We start from the raw sequence: 17,190 nt of genomic DNA on the forward strand, positions 1-17,190 counted from the left end.
TGCGATCTCTGTATTCATAGCAAATAGTTTTGGAAGCATGAATTCAAGAACCGTATCTGCTGTTAATAACGTTGCATCAACTCTGCTATGAAATTCCACTGCTAGTTTTTCTGGCTCTAAAGCAGCATGTAATGAAGTTAAAGACTCAAAAACCAACTTGTTGATTGTATCAAGAGCATTTAAATTAGTAAATATCCGGAATAAACATTTCTTGGTTTTTAACAAAGGCGCAGCCATAAAAAAAGTGAATTTTAACGATGACGAACATCTAGATGTAGTTCGATTTCTTTACCAAATTCCTCAGTAATTTTTTTCTGAAAAATTTGATTAGGAACTGATGACGTTTTATGAATTTCACTACTTTTCGTGCATATATTAAATTTGTAGGGTAGTTAACATTAATCTTATTGTTTACTAATTCAAAACTAAAACTATTATCGTAAATTCCATGTTCATCCTCTTTTGAATCATTGTCCATTTCCTTGAAAATTGTTACGTTTGTGTCTTTATTTTTCTTGTATAATGTGTTGCATACACCAAGATGAACTTCATGATTAAAGCAAAACTGATCAACAATGTCCATTAATTGCATGAGCTTCTTGTTGATCGCTGCACCATCTTGAGTTGAACCAACTACATCACTATCTATACAGAAATACCAAATAATTCATAAATACCAAATATCGACTACACCACTACCTATACAGAAATACCAAATAATTCATAAATACCAAATACCGACTACATCACCATCTATACAGAAATACCAAATAATTACATAAATACCAAATGAATTCAAATGATGCTCATTATTTTGGATTAAACTTTCAGCTGGACAGGAGCCGTAAATCTTAATTAGGCTAATATTATAAATTTTCTTACATTCGCTTTCATGCAAGTCGACACCAATGTACATTGTGTGTCTCAAAGATGTGTATTATTTTGCATTTTAACTTAGCTGAATTCAAACCCCATTAGAATTTTTTCAATACTTTTTTGTTTTATCACTTCCTTTTTATCAGAAAAATATTGATGGATTTAATTCATCACAGTTGTTAGGCTTTTAAGAAGAGGATTTCCTCTTTGTTGAATCGATGAGCACATAAATTTGTTGTTAGTTATCCCATTAATCAAAAAACCATCTGTAGCTAGATCAGCTACAGTTTATTTAAGGCTCGTTTTTTGTAAACAACTGTCCATGGTTTTAATTTTTTTTTCCGGTGGTGGATTTTAGCTGCTGTTTGATTCTCCAGTCGAAGGACTATCAATAGTAATTCCATGATGCAAAATATGATTCCGCAAAGTAGTTGTGGATCCACCGGAGCATGTTACAACAGAACCGTACCTATTATAGGTCCTTTTAGCATCTCTTAAATTTGGAATTTTACGCTAGGTAGCAAATTTCGAAACTGATGACATTTTTTAAATTTATTTTTTTATACTTTTCTATAATAAATAAACATTTAAAAGACATTATACAAAAAAATCGCCAAAACCGTTTTTGAAAACCAACGGTTTTTATTTATATCGACAAAAACCGCGGTTTTCGGTTATCGGTTAAAACCGATTGGAAGCCCTACGTATACTTGTGTTATTTTAGTTTTACATTTTAAGTTTCTTCCTTGCACAAACTTAACTAAGTTGAGTTGGTGGAAGGAAAATGAGTTACATTTTTATATAGAATATAAAATCTATAGAAGTATAAAATTGTTTTGCATTTTAACTAACAAAAATTAAAGAAAAAGCAAGCTGATGACGTGAAATTGCCACCTAATAACCTTTTTTTTTTGTTTTTTTTTTGTTTGTTATTACAATATTCAAGTCATATTGACAAATATATCAATAAGAAAAATTACATGCAAAAAAATCGTTAAAAAAAAAATGTAAAGAATAAAGATAAAGAACGGGGATTTTCAAAGAAGACTATACAGGTCTTGTCACCGTAAACCGTTGTTGAAAAACTTTGAATTTAATTTAGATTTTAGAAAAAATTTTAAACTTTTCTTTAGTTATGGTCTTTATGGCTTGAATTAAAATACCAATTCTTCTGAACCGCATGACTCAAGCGAAAACAATAATATCATAATATTCTTGATAAACAAATACGTCTCGCATCTATACGATCACTGATTCTTGATACTCAAATGTATCTTATAATTACACTAATCTTAATTGTTAATTAATTAATAAATAAACGAAAATAATAAGAATATGATTGCACTAGGTACATCCAAATGCACTTTAAGGTTGTCCAAAATATTGTGTAGAAGAATTAATCAAATGTTGGTGCCTTTGCGTTTACGCTTCCACCGACAAAAATGCTAAACCACTGTCAAAAGATGGTTAACTTCCAAAAGTATCATACATACAATATTTGCAGATACATCCATTCACATACATCAATTTTTTTTTTTTATGATTTTTTTTTTTTTATAATTTTTATTTATTTTTTTATTTTTTTTGTTTTTATCTTTTTATATATTTTTTTATTACAAAATTAAATTCAATATTAAAAGTATGTACCGTTCGTAATACAAATTATTTACAAATATTACGAATTAAAATAAAAATTAAAGTAAACAAGTAAATAATAAATGACTACTGTACAAGTAATGTCAGTGCAACTTTTAACAAAATTCAAATAATGCTGTTTAAATATAGTTTCTCGCATAAACTTTAAATCAATATTGTATAAAAGTAAAATATAAATGAGTGATGACAAAACTGGGTATAATTAAAAGTATATAAATATATTCTCAATTGAGAAAATTACTTTTTTAGTTTTCTTTTGAACATATAATAATTCCTTCATGAGAAAAATCAAAATTTTTTAAAACTATTTGGCTCCATAAAATAGCTCCACCAAAAGAAAAGCAAAATTTACCAAAGTTTGTTTGAAATTTTGGTTGTTTAATAAAATTATCATTTCTTAAAGAATATTTATTTTTTTCTTTTAAAGAATATAAATCAAAAAAAGAAGCTGGAGAAGAGTTGGTTTTACATTTAAACATAAAACAAAGAATATTATAAACATTTACTTGATATATATTAAAAACATTCATGTTAAATAAGAGTGGCATTGAGTGAGTAAAACGATTTTTGAAATTTATAAGACGTGCAATATGCTTCTGCTGACAATAAAGTGGCATTAATTTACTTTTATGGGTACTACTCCATGCAATATTGGCATTATTAATATGACAGTGTATAAAAGAGTAATATAGTTGAGTTAATGAATGTTTGTTTAAAACACCTCTTGCTTTATATAAAACTCCAATGCTTTTTGCAATTTTGTTGCATAAATGTCCGATGTGATTCTTCCATGATAGATTTTCATCTACAATGATACCTAGAAAATTTGTGAAAATTACTCTTTTTATTTGTATATTATCAATATGAAGAAAGAATTGGAAATAAATGTTTTTTAAATCGTGGATGAAAGAAAATCCATTTAGTTTTATCAATGTTGAGTGAAAGTTTATTTGACTTAAACCAGTTAGATATTTTTGTTAGTTCAATGTTCATATCATAAAAAAGTTTATTGATGTTATTATTAGATAGGAATAGGTTTGTATCATCAGCAAAAATTATTGTTGTTAATTTTGAGGCTTCATGGAGATCGTTAACATAAATTAGAAATAATAAGGGCCCTAGTATAGATCCCTGTGGAACTTCACAGGTTATTTTTATATAATCTATATTTTGATAATCTTGTGAAGAAGATACGTTGACATAGACAAATTTTTTGCGATGTTTTAAATAGCTATTTAGTAGTTTTAAAGCATTACCGGTGATACCATAATGCTCAAGTTTTTAAAAAAGTATTTCATGGTCCATTGTGTCGAAAGCCTTAGATAGGTCTATAAAGACGTCTAAAGTAAACTCTGACTTTTCGAATGAATTAGTTATACTACGAGTAAGATGAATTATTGCATGTTTAGTAAAGCTATTTCTTTTATAACCGTATTGATTTATGTATAGTATATTATTAACAGCAAGATGATTAGATATTTGGTTGAACAAAATTCTTTCTAAAATTTTTTAAAAAACAGAGAGGATAGATATTGGTCGATAATTACCGACATTTAATGGTTCACCTCCTTTAGATATAGGCGTTATTTTAGCTATTTTCAATTGAACGGGGAAAATTTCTTAATTTATAGAACATTTAAAAACTTTAAAAAGAATATATTTTATGGCATCGTGTGAATCTATGACTATATTACAATTTATATAATCAGAACCAATTGTTTTATTAGGTTTAAGCATTTCGAAAGCACTTTCAAATTCTGAATAAGATACTTCAAATATATCTAAACTAGAGATTAATGGAAACACGTAATCATTTATTGGATTAATCGTATTTGGAACATTTTTAGCTAAATTAGGGCCACCAGACACGAAATATTTACTTAGTTCTCTTGCTATTTGATTGGGTTCATATAAAAATACGCCATCGACTTTTATAGTGTTAGGCACAGAGCATAATTTTAATTTACTATTTCCAATAATTTGACTTATAATTTGCCATGTGCATTTTGAATTATATTTATATTTTTCTACTAAATCATAATAATATCTTTTTTTAAATTTTTTTCGTTGACTTTCAAACATTTTGGCATAATTTTGATAAATAGTTTTATTTTCTGGTGTTGGTTTTTTTAAGTACTTTATATACAGTTTTTGCTTTATTTTTGAGGATTTCCTAAGATCTTTATTGACCCATGGTGACTTTTATTCGTTATAATAAATTTTATTCGTTATAATAAATTCACGTTTTAGAAAACTTACATCATATACTTCATAAAAATTTTTAAAGAATGTATCGTATACTTCATTAATTTCAAATGAACTGTTTATATGATTCCAATTTATTAAAGATAATTGATCCTTAAACAATGCTAGATTTGCATCGGTGAAAAAACGTTTAATAATGACTTTTTTATGTTGTTGTATTAATTTTTTGTCAATATTAATAGAGAAAAAAATAGGGAAGTGGTCGGAAACGTCACTTTTTATTTTACCTTTTTTAAGAATTTCATTAAAGATATCGGTTGTTATAATGTTGTCAATTAAGGTAGCTGAAGTTGAGGTTACTCTAGTAGGTTTGTTAATTAGTGGAATTGCTCCATGTTCGAATAAGTCATCGTAAAACTTTTTAATGTTGTTATTAACGTGATATTCAAAATAATTTAAATTTGCGTCACCAATTATATAATTTAGTTTATTTTCCTTAAAAGTATTTTTTTAAATATCATTACACAAAAATGCATTAAAACTTTTAATATGGCCAGATGGTGGGCGATAACAGTAGCTTATAGTTATGCTTTTAGAACTATTGGTTAAAAGTTCAATTGTTAAAAATTCCTTATTGTCATCAGAAATAGGGGAAAGCGTGCACCCTTGATCATAAAATCCAGGGCGCATTGTGTTAATAACATTCTCCTAAATTAATGATAATTGTAAAACTAATATTGATTATAAAAAATATATTTATACTTTCTTAAAGTTTCTTAAAACCATAAAGTTAGAAAACGCTAAAATAGTTTTATAATTTTGTTTTTCGTAAATTTTTGTTTAGCATTTTCCCTCTTGGATTTTAGGATCAAGGGTGCATACTCTTCCCTACTCACATCTCAGGCCTTATAAAAAACCTCAAATTTTCCGTTATATAAAAAAAGTACACCACCTCCGCGTTTATTTTCTTTACGCGCTAGTGGGATCATATTAAAACCTCGAATATGGAGATTTAAATTAGATTTAGCGTCATCAAATGCACCCTACGTTTCAGTTAAGCAAATTATACTAAAGGTATTTGAAGTTTCCTCTATTAAAGTATTAAAGTTTTTTTTAAGACTTCTAATGTTAAAATGAATAACATTTAAATGATCCCGAGAAAGAAATTCTTTTATTTCTTTGTTATAGAAGTAGGAACAATTGTTTCGCAAAGCTCCTACATCACTAAAATAGGTTAGATCCGGATCTGCATTAGTGTCAAGCACCAAGTCGTTAGATTGAAAAAAGTTAAATGATAGCGATTCAAAATTGTTTTGATAATTAGAATATATTTTTAAAATTTAAATAGCTAGAAATAAAAGAATTCAATTAAAAATCGCGCGTAATAAGTTTGTTGTAAATAACTTTAGCAAATTTACCTTTGGCTCTTAATTCCTTTGCTTCTTTAAACAACTTTTTCCTAATTTGTGTGGTTCTTTTGCTAAAATCTTCATTAACATATAGTTTTTCATTCCAAAGTTTTAGTTTGATAAATTTTTCAAAAACTGCGTTTCTTTCTTTGTAATTAAGAAATTTTACTATTATTGTTCTGTTCTTTTTAACTCCTTTTTCATTTCTTCCTGTTCGATGCGCCCTTTCAATCTCTAAATCATTAGTAAAACTAAACTTAGATTTTAATACTTCTTGAATTTTTCTCTCGCTGTCTTCCCATGATTCGTTCTCGCTTTCTTCGACTCCATTAAACCTAACATTACTCCTGCGACTTCGATCTTCAAGTTCGGCAAGCTTGTCTTTCACATCATTGTTTTTGTCATTAAACTTTATGTTATCTTTTAGTTCGACGTTTGGAATTGCGTTTTTTTTCAGTTCTTTCAATTCGGCTAGAGTAGTTTCATACTTCTCATTTACAAAGTCGAAGGCCTTTCTTAATTCCTTCATTTCATTTTTAAGATTTTTATTTTCTTCTTGTATATTATTAAATTTAATTTCCATTTTATCGAATTTATCATTAAAAAGTTTTATTAATGTGTTTTCATGTATCTCCAGTAAATCCTTTATATTGGTTGCTAAAAATTTCGCCATTATTTTTATTTATTGCCTAAAATTTCGCCATTTATTTTTAGTTTTTTTAATTTTATCCTTCGATAAAAAAATACGTCAGTTCGCGTTCGCGGTTGGTTTTAAAATGCTAAAACCTTAACTTTTTTTAACCTTAACTTATTTTAACCTTAACTTTTTTTAAAATAGTAAGGGTTTAAAATGTATGTTTTTAACAATAACATAATTGAAAATTCTAATTTTATATTTAAATTAAACCATTTTGTTAAATTTGTTTTTTTAAAAATGATTAAAAGTTAAAATTATTAAATATTGATAAAAAAGGAAATTTAGAGTTTTACAACTATTTTACCACACCCTCCTTTAAACCGAGAGCCCATTTTACCACACCCTCCTATAAGCCGAGAGCCCAACAACGATAGAATTTAGATAACCATCAAAACAGTATTATACTCCATCATTATTGGCTTAACCTTTAGATTAGGAATCGTCCATAAATTACGCAACACTAAGTTTCACTAATGAACAAAACAAAAAAGATCAAAAGTTTTCTCTCGCAGATTCGTAAGTTAAGTAAAAAATCAAAATCGATAAGTTTAATGAAAACCACGTAAAAGAACTTGTAATCTCCTTCTTAAAAAAAAATAAATTTAGCGTTGCGTAACTTATGGACGATCCTTAAGCGTTTTATTGTCTATAGTTTTTAATGGCCTAAGATCTTCTTAGCTATGCTATTTGTATAGCGTTGCGTACAAACGTCTGTCAGCAGGGTGTCAGCAGGGAGAGGATAAAAATGCGCTGGTGCAATTATTTTTTTTTGCAAAATTATGTATTACTGTATCAAAGTCTATATATTTTAAAATGTTAGACTTACTTAGTCTAGCCAGGTCGTTAAGGCGATCCTGGCTCATGCTATACCTGAGATATTTTTTAATGAGTTTATAGTTGCTAAAGCTCCTTTCTTCTGATGCTACTTTTGCTGGTGCTGTAAGAAGTATCATCAGACTGACACTGAGGTTTGGAAATATACTTTTGTATATACTGTTTGCACTCTGCCAAATTAAATAATATTTTCAGTGAACCCAAATGCTTTGTCCCAAAATTGACTTTGTGAATCATTGTTATGTGTTTCATTTTTTGCACAAAGTCTTCACTGACTATAACTCTAAAATATATTTTTGCAAAAATAGCTGCTTCCTCTGACATTTTTTGGTAGTTCAAAGAAAGCTGTAGGTTTTAGAAATCTGTTTTGCAGCGCTAAAACGAACTGTAAGTCCACTAGTCACATTATCCAATACTACATAAAAAGTTTGTTTTTGAATCGGGATTCCAAGGGAGATTACCCTGCCTCATTCATTTTAATCACATTTGAATTGTGGAATTGTTTTCTGCTACTGCACAGTGGGCCAGTAGGTGGACCAAATGGGAAAAATTTTAGTTGTCTAATCTTAAAAACTTATATAAATTTAATATCTATATATATTAGGAGAAATATATTGGTAATTTATTTTTATTAAATCCCTTAGTTACCAGGACTCTGAGCATTTGAATATTGAAATTAAAATAAATAATTTTATATAAATTAGTAATTTTGGTGACATCAACGTTGTGTGATATTTTAATTACTAATATGTTTTTAAAACAAAAAATTAGTACATGTTGTTTTGGAGTATTTAGAGATAAGAAAAAAAATTGTGTCAAATAAAATTTGTCATAGCATGTTATCTCAGTTATACTTTGAAAATCACAGATTAAAAAAAAAATCTTTAAAAAATATACTTTTTGCCGCACTATAACTAATAATTACCACAATTTGCCGTGTGCTGTTTTATGTTTATTTGAACTATATGATGCTTCAATCGAGTTTCCATTAATTGCTTGTTCCCTTAAATCCCCGTTCAGATTTTATTTATGTTTTAACATGGTTGTTATACAACAATCCATTTTTACATTAATGTTGTTTTTACAGTATTTTATTTGCGCAAAGTATACAATATTGGGCGTATGTATTAAAATAAGATTCACAATTATTATGAGGTTAATTTTTTTTGTTGCTGTAGATAGCTAACTTTGCATACCATAACAACAACATATTTTCGGTAGTTGTTTGTAATTCAATTACTAATACTAACAGTAATTTAATTACTTTTAATTTTAATTACTAAATTTGTAGTAACTTAATTACTAACAAGAATTAGTACACTGAGCGGCATATATATTATAATATTAAACTTTTAAATATAAAACATTTGTCAGAAGAATTATTTAGATATGGTTTTATTAAACTTTGACATTTATAATTTTATCCAAAAGAACGTTCTTAGTATTTCAAAACAAAATATTACTGAAGAAATTTATTCAGCCAAAAATTGCTAAATTTAAAGATTTTAGGCATGCTGTTCGACGATTTGTTAACTTGTACAAAAAAAAGTGGAAATCGGCAAACTATACTGTCAAAAATTTTGAAAAGAAGTTTGTGAACTGGCTTAATGAATGCTTAGTTGTCAGTAAAAGACAATGAACCAACTGCAAGTAGACGTGAAAACCAGTTGCATTTGATGATAGTTATAATAAAACTAAAAAATGGTGTGCATCTTGTATACTTGAATTTCATTCATTCAATGAATTATTTTTTACTGCTAGTAAAAAACTAAGAAATGAACCTATTGTTATTGCTGCCTAAGACGTTTTAAATATTTCAAATACAGATAAAGCAAGTAATTATTCACCAGACAAAACACTGGCATTAACAACTGATGCCAGCCTGACAAAAGCTTTATATCAATTGATTAAAAGCGTAGTCTTGGAGAAAGAATATAACATCTACCCCGCTTACAATGATGTCAGGGATGCAAGATTAAAATGTCATCCTGAAAATATAACAGTGGAGAACTATTCGGCTTCAGTTCATTTAAAAGATTTAATGATTTAAACTTTGCAAAAAATCTGTGCACTTCAGGAACCTGTGCTGAGGCACTTAATATTGAACGACAAAGCAATAAAAGCAATGTCACCCACGTGTAAGGCTGATTTTGATGATGCAACTGGCCAAAGCATTTATAAAAATATCAAAACCTTTATTCAGATTTTACATTATCTTGGTAGCACTCTCTTCAGGATATGAAATAGACTGATTAATGTTTTGACATTGCTAGACTATATGTGTTTTATCCGAGGAAGCTCAAGAGGCTAGAAATAAACACTTCAGATCTTGTTGCTAAAATTTCTGCCAAAAAACAGACAGAAGAGCATCAAATGCTGATCAAATCAATAGACTCCTAGTTTCCAGTGATACTGTTATTTCTTCACTGCGTTAACCAACATCACACCTAACAAATGATAAAACATTTCCTTCAAATGTTTTACAATTGTTTAAACAATCTTCAAACAATATTATTTTTTTATAATTTTTGGTGTTATTTTATATTGACAATGTTTTTTTCACTATTTTAGTTTTTAAAATTGTTAAGCCATTATTTATAAAAACTTAATTGTTATTCAATACAGGTGGGTCAAAAATCCAATAAAGTTTATTCAAAAATCAATTTACCTCTTTGTAACTAAGGAAAGTATCTGATAACTAAGTAGTATAAGTATCCATAACAACTAAATAAAAAAAAAATTATCACTTTTATAAGAAGTGTGATCTCATATTGGAACCCATGCCAAATTTAGTGAGTATAGCACTCGTAAAATATCTGCCAATACCAAAAATAGGTTGTTGCTGAGCAAAATGAAGGTATCCATAGCAACGAAATAAAATCACCTAAATAAAATCAAAAAATATCACCTTCATAAAAAGCGCAGACTTGATATTAGTAACATGCTAATTTTAGTGAATATAGCCCTAATATTAAATTAGTTATGAATTTTGTCCAGTAAAAGTGAATTCTGGCCCACTGTGTATTGTTCCTAAACAATTTTTTCTTTTTTTTCTTTTTTGTTTATTTGTTTGTTGGTTCTTTTTATCACATTTTAAATAAGCATTTCGTTACAATATTTAAAATACAAAAATATAATTATAAAAGTATATATATATATATATATATATATATATATATATATATATATATATATATATATATATATATATATATATATATATATATATATATATATATATATGTAATGATCGTTATTAAAAAATAAAAGAACGCAGGGACTCGTAGAAGACCATACGGCCTTGTCGTCGAGTACCGCTAAGAAATGTTTGTGTTAAAGTTTATAAGATATTTACAAGATAACAAAAAAGTTAACGAAGTAAGAAACTTAAAATATTCCGTTAGAAATACAAGATGCGTTATATTTATTATATATGTAGATAACAGTTATTAATGATACATACCAATTTTTATAAACTCATGATAAAATAGAGGGTAAAAAGGAAGATCAATAAAAAAAATCAGAAGTATATTGTTTATTCATCGATTGTGAAAATGAGTTCTTAAAGCTTTCGTTTAAAAGAAAAGTAGTTACTTTGATAAATAAAATCCTCAGTAAATTTTTTTTAAATTATTTTATTCCATAAGTATGGTCTGAAATCAACTCAAAATTTAAAAAGATTTGTTTGAAAAATGGGCTGCCTAATAAAATTATCATTCCGTAAAATGTATTTAATCTTATCTTTTGATGAATACAAATTATGTTGAGAAATCGGGGATGAATTGAACATAAAACAAAAAATATTAAAAATATTAAGCTTCTATACATTTAAAACTTTCGTTTCAAATAAAAGAGGCTTGCCATTTGTATAATGGTCTTTAAAATATATAAGACGTGATACATACTTCTGCTGACAATAAAGAGGTTAAAGTTTTTTTTTATTTGTACTACCCCAAGCAATGTTTGAATAGTTTGTGTTACAATGAATACATGAATGATATAATTGTACTAAAGTGAAACTTTTTGAAATTTTACTTAATAAGTTTTTAATGTGATTTTTCCATGTAAGATTTTAATCTATGCAAACACCCAGAAAGTAGGTTTCTGTTACTTTTTTAATTTGTATATTGTCAAATTGAGGCATGTTTATTGGCAGTTTGTGTTTTTTGATAAAATGATGGAAAAAAATCCATTTAGTTTTATCAATGTTAAAAGATAATTTGTTAGTCTTAAACCACTCAGAAAATTTGATTAACTCGACGTTCACGTAATGATATTGAGTAGGAATGCATTCGTGTGACAAATAAATTAGTGTCATCAGCAAACATAATTGTTATTAAATCCGAGGCTTTGTATAGATCATTAATATAAATAAAGAAAAGAAGAGGTCCTAATATGGATCCTTGAGAAATTCCGCATGTAATATTAAATAAATTTGATGAAAATGTTTTATTAGCGTAAACAAATTGTTTACGGTTAGTTTAAATAACTTTTCAACCGTTTTAAAACATTGCCTGTTATACCATAATATTTTAATTTTTTAACAAGATTTTTATGATCAATTGTATCAAACGCTTTCGCTAAATCGAAATCGGGGTGTGACGTATCTGTTTTTTGCCGACTACCCAGTGAGCACAAGTACGTTTTGCAAACGTTTAGTACACATTTAATGGTCGGTTAAACGACAATTGTATAAGTAAAACGTTCAAAAAACGTTTAAAAAACGTTTTAATAGGAACTTCTATATCATTTGATTTCATATTTTACAGGACCTTTAAAAAGACTTTTTTTCCAAGTTGAAAACGGCACACTGCGAATATGCAACTTTACTAAATTATGGAGCATTTTCATGTTCCTCTACGAACTCATACGGCTGAATGGAAACTTTTTAAAATTAAAGTGTACCTTGATAAGTTCTATGATAACTCCTACTAAGATATATGAGCATACATAAATACTATATATATATATATATATATATATATATATATATATATATATATATATATATATATATATATATATATATATATATATATATATATATATATATATATATTATATAATATATATTATATATTTATTGTATAATATATATTATAGATCGATAGATATATAGGTGTAGATAGATATATAGATATATGATAAATAGATAGATATATAGATATAGATAGATATATAGATAAATGATAGATAAATAGATAAAGCTACAGTTAGACAAGAACTTTCAAAAATAATAAATGTTTATTGGCTTAAGTACATACATATTACTTGGTATGGTTGAGTTGAAAACTTAATTTTTTTATAACCAATGATTATTACTACTTTATTCAATAATTGGTTATTCAGTAATTCAGTAATTGGTTATAAAAACTTGAAGAACATGAATGTATATCAACTAGGCAAATACATAAGTATTTACTATTTATTAGTACTTTATTTTGTAATTATAAGTTATACAAATAAATATCATATATATTGACAGAACTTTACATGTGATATATGCATAAAGTTTGTTTTAAAACTTTAGAGTCTTCAAGTTCCAAAATCCAAGAAACAGTTTTTTTTTTAAATATTTAGTTCACATATATGCAAACTTTTTGAAAATTTATATATTTATGTATTTTGTTTGTAATTTTTTTTTCTTATGTATGTAAAATTATTTTTAACATATGCTGAAAAAAGTTAAATTACCATTCTCAATTATGAGTAACAAAGATGCAAGTATAGTTACAGTGAAAGGATCGTAACCTAAAACAACGTAAGTTAATGTTACAATCATTTCATTAATAAATCTTTTAATGAATGTATAAAGCTATTTCTATCTAGATTATTTCTACTCCAGCTAGCAATTGTTTTACATTATTTATACAAGTTGAACTTTTAGTAGAAATAACTTTGTATACATAATATTGAGCAACGATTTTTTTTAACTTAACCGGAAGACTTTATTCAGTAGTAACAATCATCTATTACAAAAAAATTAAGAAAGTGGCTCTAGGTTAAGTAAAAAAATACAAAAATATTTATTTCACCTTATAAAGAATGGCAATTATAAATATTGACAAACCTAAATCTTGACTAAAAAAACTAAAGAGATTTAAGATGCGCGTGCATCTTAAATCTCTTTAGTTTTTTAGTCAAGTGATTCAGAGTCTTCAAGTTCTAAACTTCAAGAATCAGATTGTTTTTTTAAGTTTGCAATTTTGAAAATTAATTAAATGCAAACTTTTTGATAAATTTTCACAATTGGTGTTTGACCAATGACCAATGGTCATTGTCATGGTCAATTTTATAATACAATTGGTCAGGACCGTACCGAGCCAATTTTGCGCTTCGGGCAAGAAAAGAAAATTGCGCCCCCTCTTCCCCTCCCTTCCCCCTCCCCCTCCTTAAAAAAAAAAGAAGAAAATTAAACGAAAAAAATGATTTATTGATCACAAAATTTATCACATCAAGTTATAAGTAAATTTGTCATTAAGGTTGCACAAACTTTAGTTCAATGCCACTTTTCTGGCTTTTCTTGAGGCAAATTCACTAATGACATCATCAAAATCAATGTTGTTTGCCACTTCATTTTCAATTGAAATCATAGCCAAACTAGACAAACTTTCTTGGCCAGTTGTTGACCTCATATAGTGTTTTATGCGCTTAAGTTTACTGAAACTTCTCTCACACGTAGCAACTGTGACTGGTATGGTGAGGAAGATGCGAATAGTAATCGTTGTGTTGGGATAAGCATCGGTCAAAGAATATTTATAAATGAGCTGCAAAATGTCGATCGGGCTAGATTTTCCAAAGTTGTCCATCATTGCGTCAGCTTGATATTTAAAGCTTGCCATTTCTGACAGGAAATCGGAAGAATCTAAATCTGCCTTGTCAATTTGAGATAAATTTGCAGCTTTTTTCTTGAGTTCATCCACTGAACTTTTAGAGAGTGAATGCCCACTGAGGTAGCCAAAATCAGAGGATACAGCAGACATCAGCCTCAAACCGCCACTCTATTTGTGTAATCATGCTGTCAAACACAAGGTTGCACTGAGATCCGAATTCTGTTTCTGCTGTGAGAAGGTGAGAGTCATCTTCAGCTTCATAAAGTGCTATTCGCTTCACTTTGCGCTTCCTCTTAATTGGAAAGCCACCATCAATTCCGCTCTGGTTAGCTTTTTCTGTGGCATCTTTGATAATATTGTCCACCCCAACATCTCAAAAATTCTGAATGAAAGCCTTCAACCATTTCTTTTTTTTTACGGCAATGTCAATTGAAATGATTTTTGACTGAAGCAGTTTGTTTTCCCGGTCAATTAGAGAAAGAATTTGACACCAGAAATCCAACAAACACAAAAAACTGAAATCAATATGAATGAGAAGTTCTTTTGCATTGCTAACTGTGACAGTATTTGTCATGGGATTGTGGATAATGGATTCCAAAACTTGAAGGACATCTTTGATTTGTCTGTGCAATGGTGTAATTGCTTCTTTTTTGGTAGACCATCTTGTGTCACTATTTCCCTTTAATGAGATGGTCAACGTTTTCATTAGTTTTTCCCATCTTGACGTGAAGCTTGAAAACAAGTTAAAGATGGCTTGAACCTTTCCAAAAAACGTAATCATGAGTGGGGAAACCTCAGCAGCATGAACACCAACAAGATTTAAAGTGTGAGCTGCGCATGGAACAAATCTTGCTGACTCATTAAGAGAATGGATGTGAGCTTTGACGCCATTGTATTTTCCAGACATATTGGCTCCATTGTCATAGCCTAGGCCCCGACAATCGGAAATGCTTAGACCATCCTTCTCCAATTTTTCACTTATTTTTGTTGCAAGACCTTTTCCGGTTTTTTGGTGAGATTCAATGAAGTCCTCAAAGCTTTCCTTAATTGTGCAGGTTTCATCACTGATGCGGACATACCTGATGATCTGAGTCATCTGCTCTTTGTGGTAGGTATCTGGAGTGCAGTCAAACAGAACAGAGTAGTATTTAGCTTCTTTGATGTTTGACAAAATTTCGTTCCTGACTTTCTGCCCAAGTAACTCAATCAGCTCATTTTGAATTCAAGGAGAAAAGTAGGATGTTGTGGTTTTTTTTGCTTTAACGGACGCAATGTGTTCAGCCACTAAAGGATAATAATGGCTAATCAACTCAATTAAGCTCAGAAAAATGCCACTGTTTTATTGACCAATGTCTTCTGTTGTTCCCCGAAGGGCAAGATTGTTCTTGGCACAGAAAAAAATTGCATCAACAATCACTTTTAAGATATCTCTCCGCTTTTTCATCTCTCCACTAATAACTCTCTACAGATCAGAATTCAGGGTCTTTCCCTCCTTGAGGTTTTTTTTCAAGAGTTTTCCGATCAGAATAGCATCTTTGGTGTTCATTGTTGTTTTCATGCTCAGGAATTCTTGGGTTCAGTTTTTTCCAGTCACAAAACCCTTTTTAGAAAAATTTCTAAGAAATTGTTGGTTTTTGTTGTTAAAAATAACAAACAGCAAAAACAAAATAAAGAATCTTTTTTATTGCTGTACTGCAGCCAAGTGCGAACAGATTTTTTACCATTGGGATGAATTTTTTTATACCATTTTGAGCTGAAGTGTTGCATTCTGTTGTCAAAATCACACAGCGTGTTTGGGAAAAATTCTCTTCTGTCTTGCTCTGACCTATGCTCAATCAAAAAGTATCTTGTTTTGTCCGTTATTTTAGGCCATGTTGCTGGATCCTTATGTTGAAAATTTTCTTCCGAGGCCACTGGAATTTCTGAGATTTCTGAATGAAGTTCATCCTCGTCCATTTCAGCTGGGCCTGAAAGCTAGGCATTTTCATCTTCCCTAGTTGGTTCTGAATCAGTTGTGCAAAATTCTTCTTGACTTTGGCTGATGAAAATCTCCTCTTCAATTAATTCCAAATTATGATCTGAACTCAATTAAAGTCAATTATAGGATCTGTTGAATTGTCATTAATTTCAATACAAATATCATCTGAAATAATTTGTTTCTCCACAGAGTTTGTTACCAACCACTTTTTGAAACAGTTTTGTAGTTTCTCGTCACTTTCTTGGCGCTGTTTTCTTTTCTTCTTAAATTCAGCACCAGATAAATTTTGGGTTCGACTCATAATAGAATTATAATGCTCAAAAGTTATCAAAGGTATATTAGTGTTATAGGGCGCTTTTTTGTTCAGTATATGAGCTTTAATATTTAAGAGCTTGTGTCAAGAGGCGGAATTTTAATTAATTTTCTGTTTAACAGCAGCGACGCCGTGAAATTTAGTTTCATAAACTGATTATTGTTTTTTTAATTTATTAAAGTTTGCGCCCTCCCAATTTTGGCGCCTCAGGCCGCGGCCCGGCCGGCCCCGTTCTTGGTACGGCTCTGCAATTGGTGTTATATGTAACATTCTTAACTAAATACTTCAATGTAAGTCAATATAAAAAATTGGAGTGTGCAACATTTTGTATTTGTTTTTTAATATCAGTTTAAGAATGATAAGTGCAACATATCACAATTGTTTGCACA

The 17,190-nt window shown here is 28.8% G+C and overlaps 2 protein-coding genes across 2 annotated transcripts; both read right to left on the reverse strand.

Annotated features, from left to right (window-relative positions):
- Positions 1 to 14,171: 14,171 nt before the first annotated feature.
- Positions 14,172 to 14,660, reverse strand: LOC136081215 (zinc finger MYM-type protein 1-like). Its single transcript, XM_065798513.1, has one exon. The coding sequence runs from the start codon at positions 14,658 to 14,660 to the stop codon at positions 14,172 to 14,174; it is 489 nt and encodes a 162-aa protein (XP_065654585.1).
- Positions 14,661 to 14,883: 223 nt separating this feature from the next.
- On the reverse strand, positions 14,884 to 15,606 carry LOC136081216 (zinc finger MYM-type protein 6-like). The gene has a single exon (XM_065798514.1). It carries the CDS (start codon positions 15,604 to 15,606, stop codon positions 14,884 to 14,886), a length of 723 nt encoding a protein of 240 aa, XP_065654586.1.
- Between the last annotated feature and the right edge of the window lie 1,584 nt (positions 15,607 to 17,190).

Source organism: Hydra vulgaris, chromosome 06 (genome assembly GCF_038396675.1).
Source record: "Hydra vulgaris chromosome 06, alternate assembly HydraT2T_AEP".
NCBI classification, from domain to species: Eukaryota; Metazoa; Cnidaria; class Hydrozoa; order Anthoathecata; family Hydridae; genus Hydra; species Hydra vulgaris.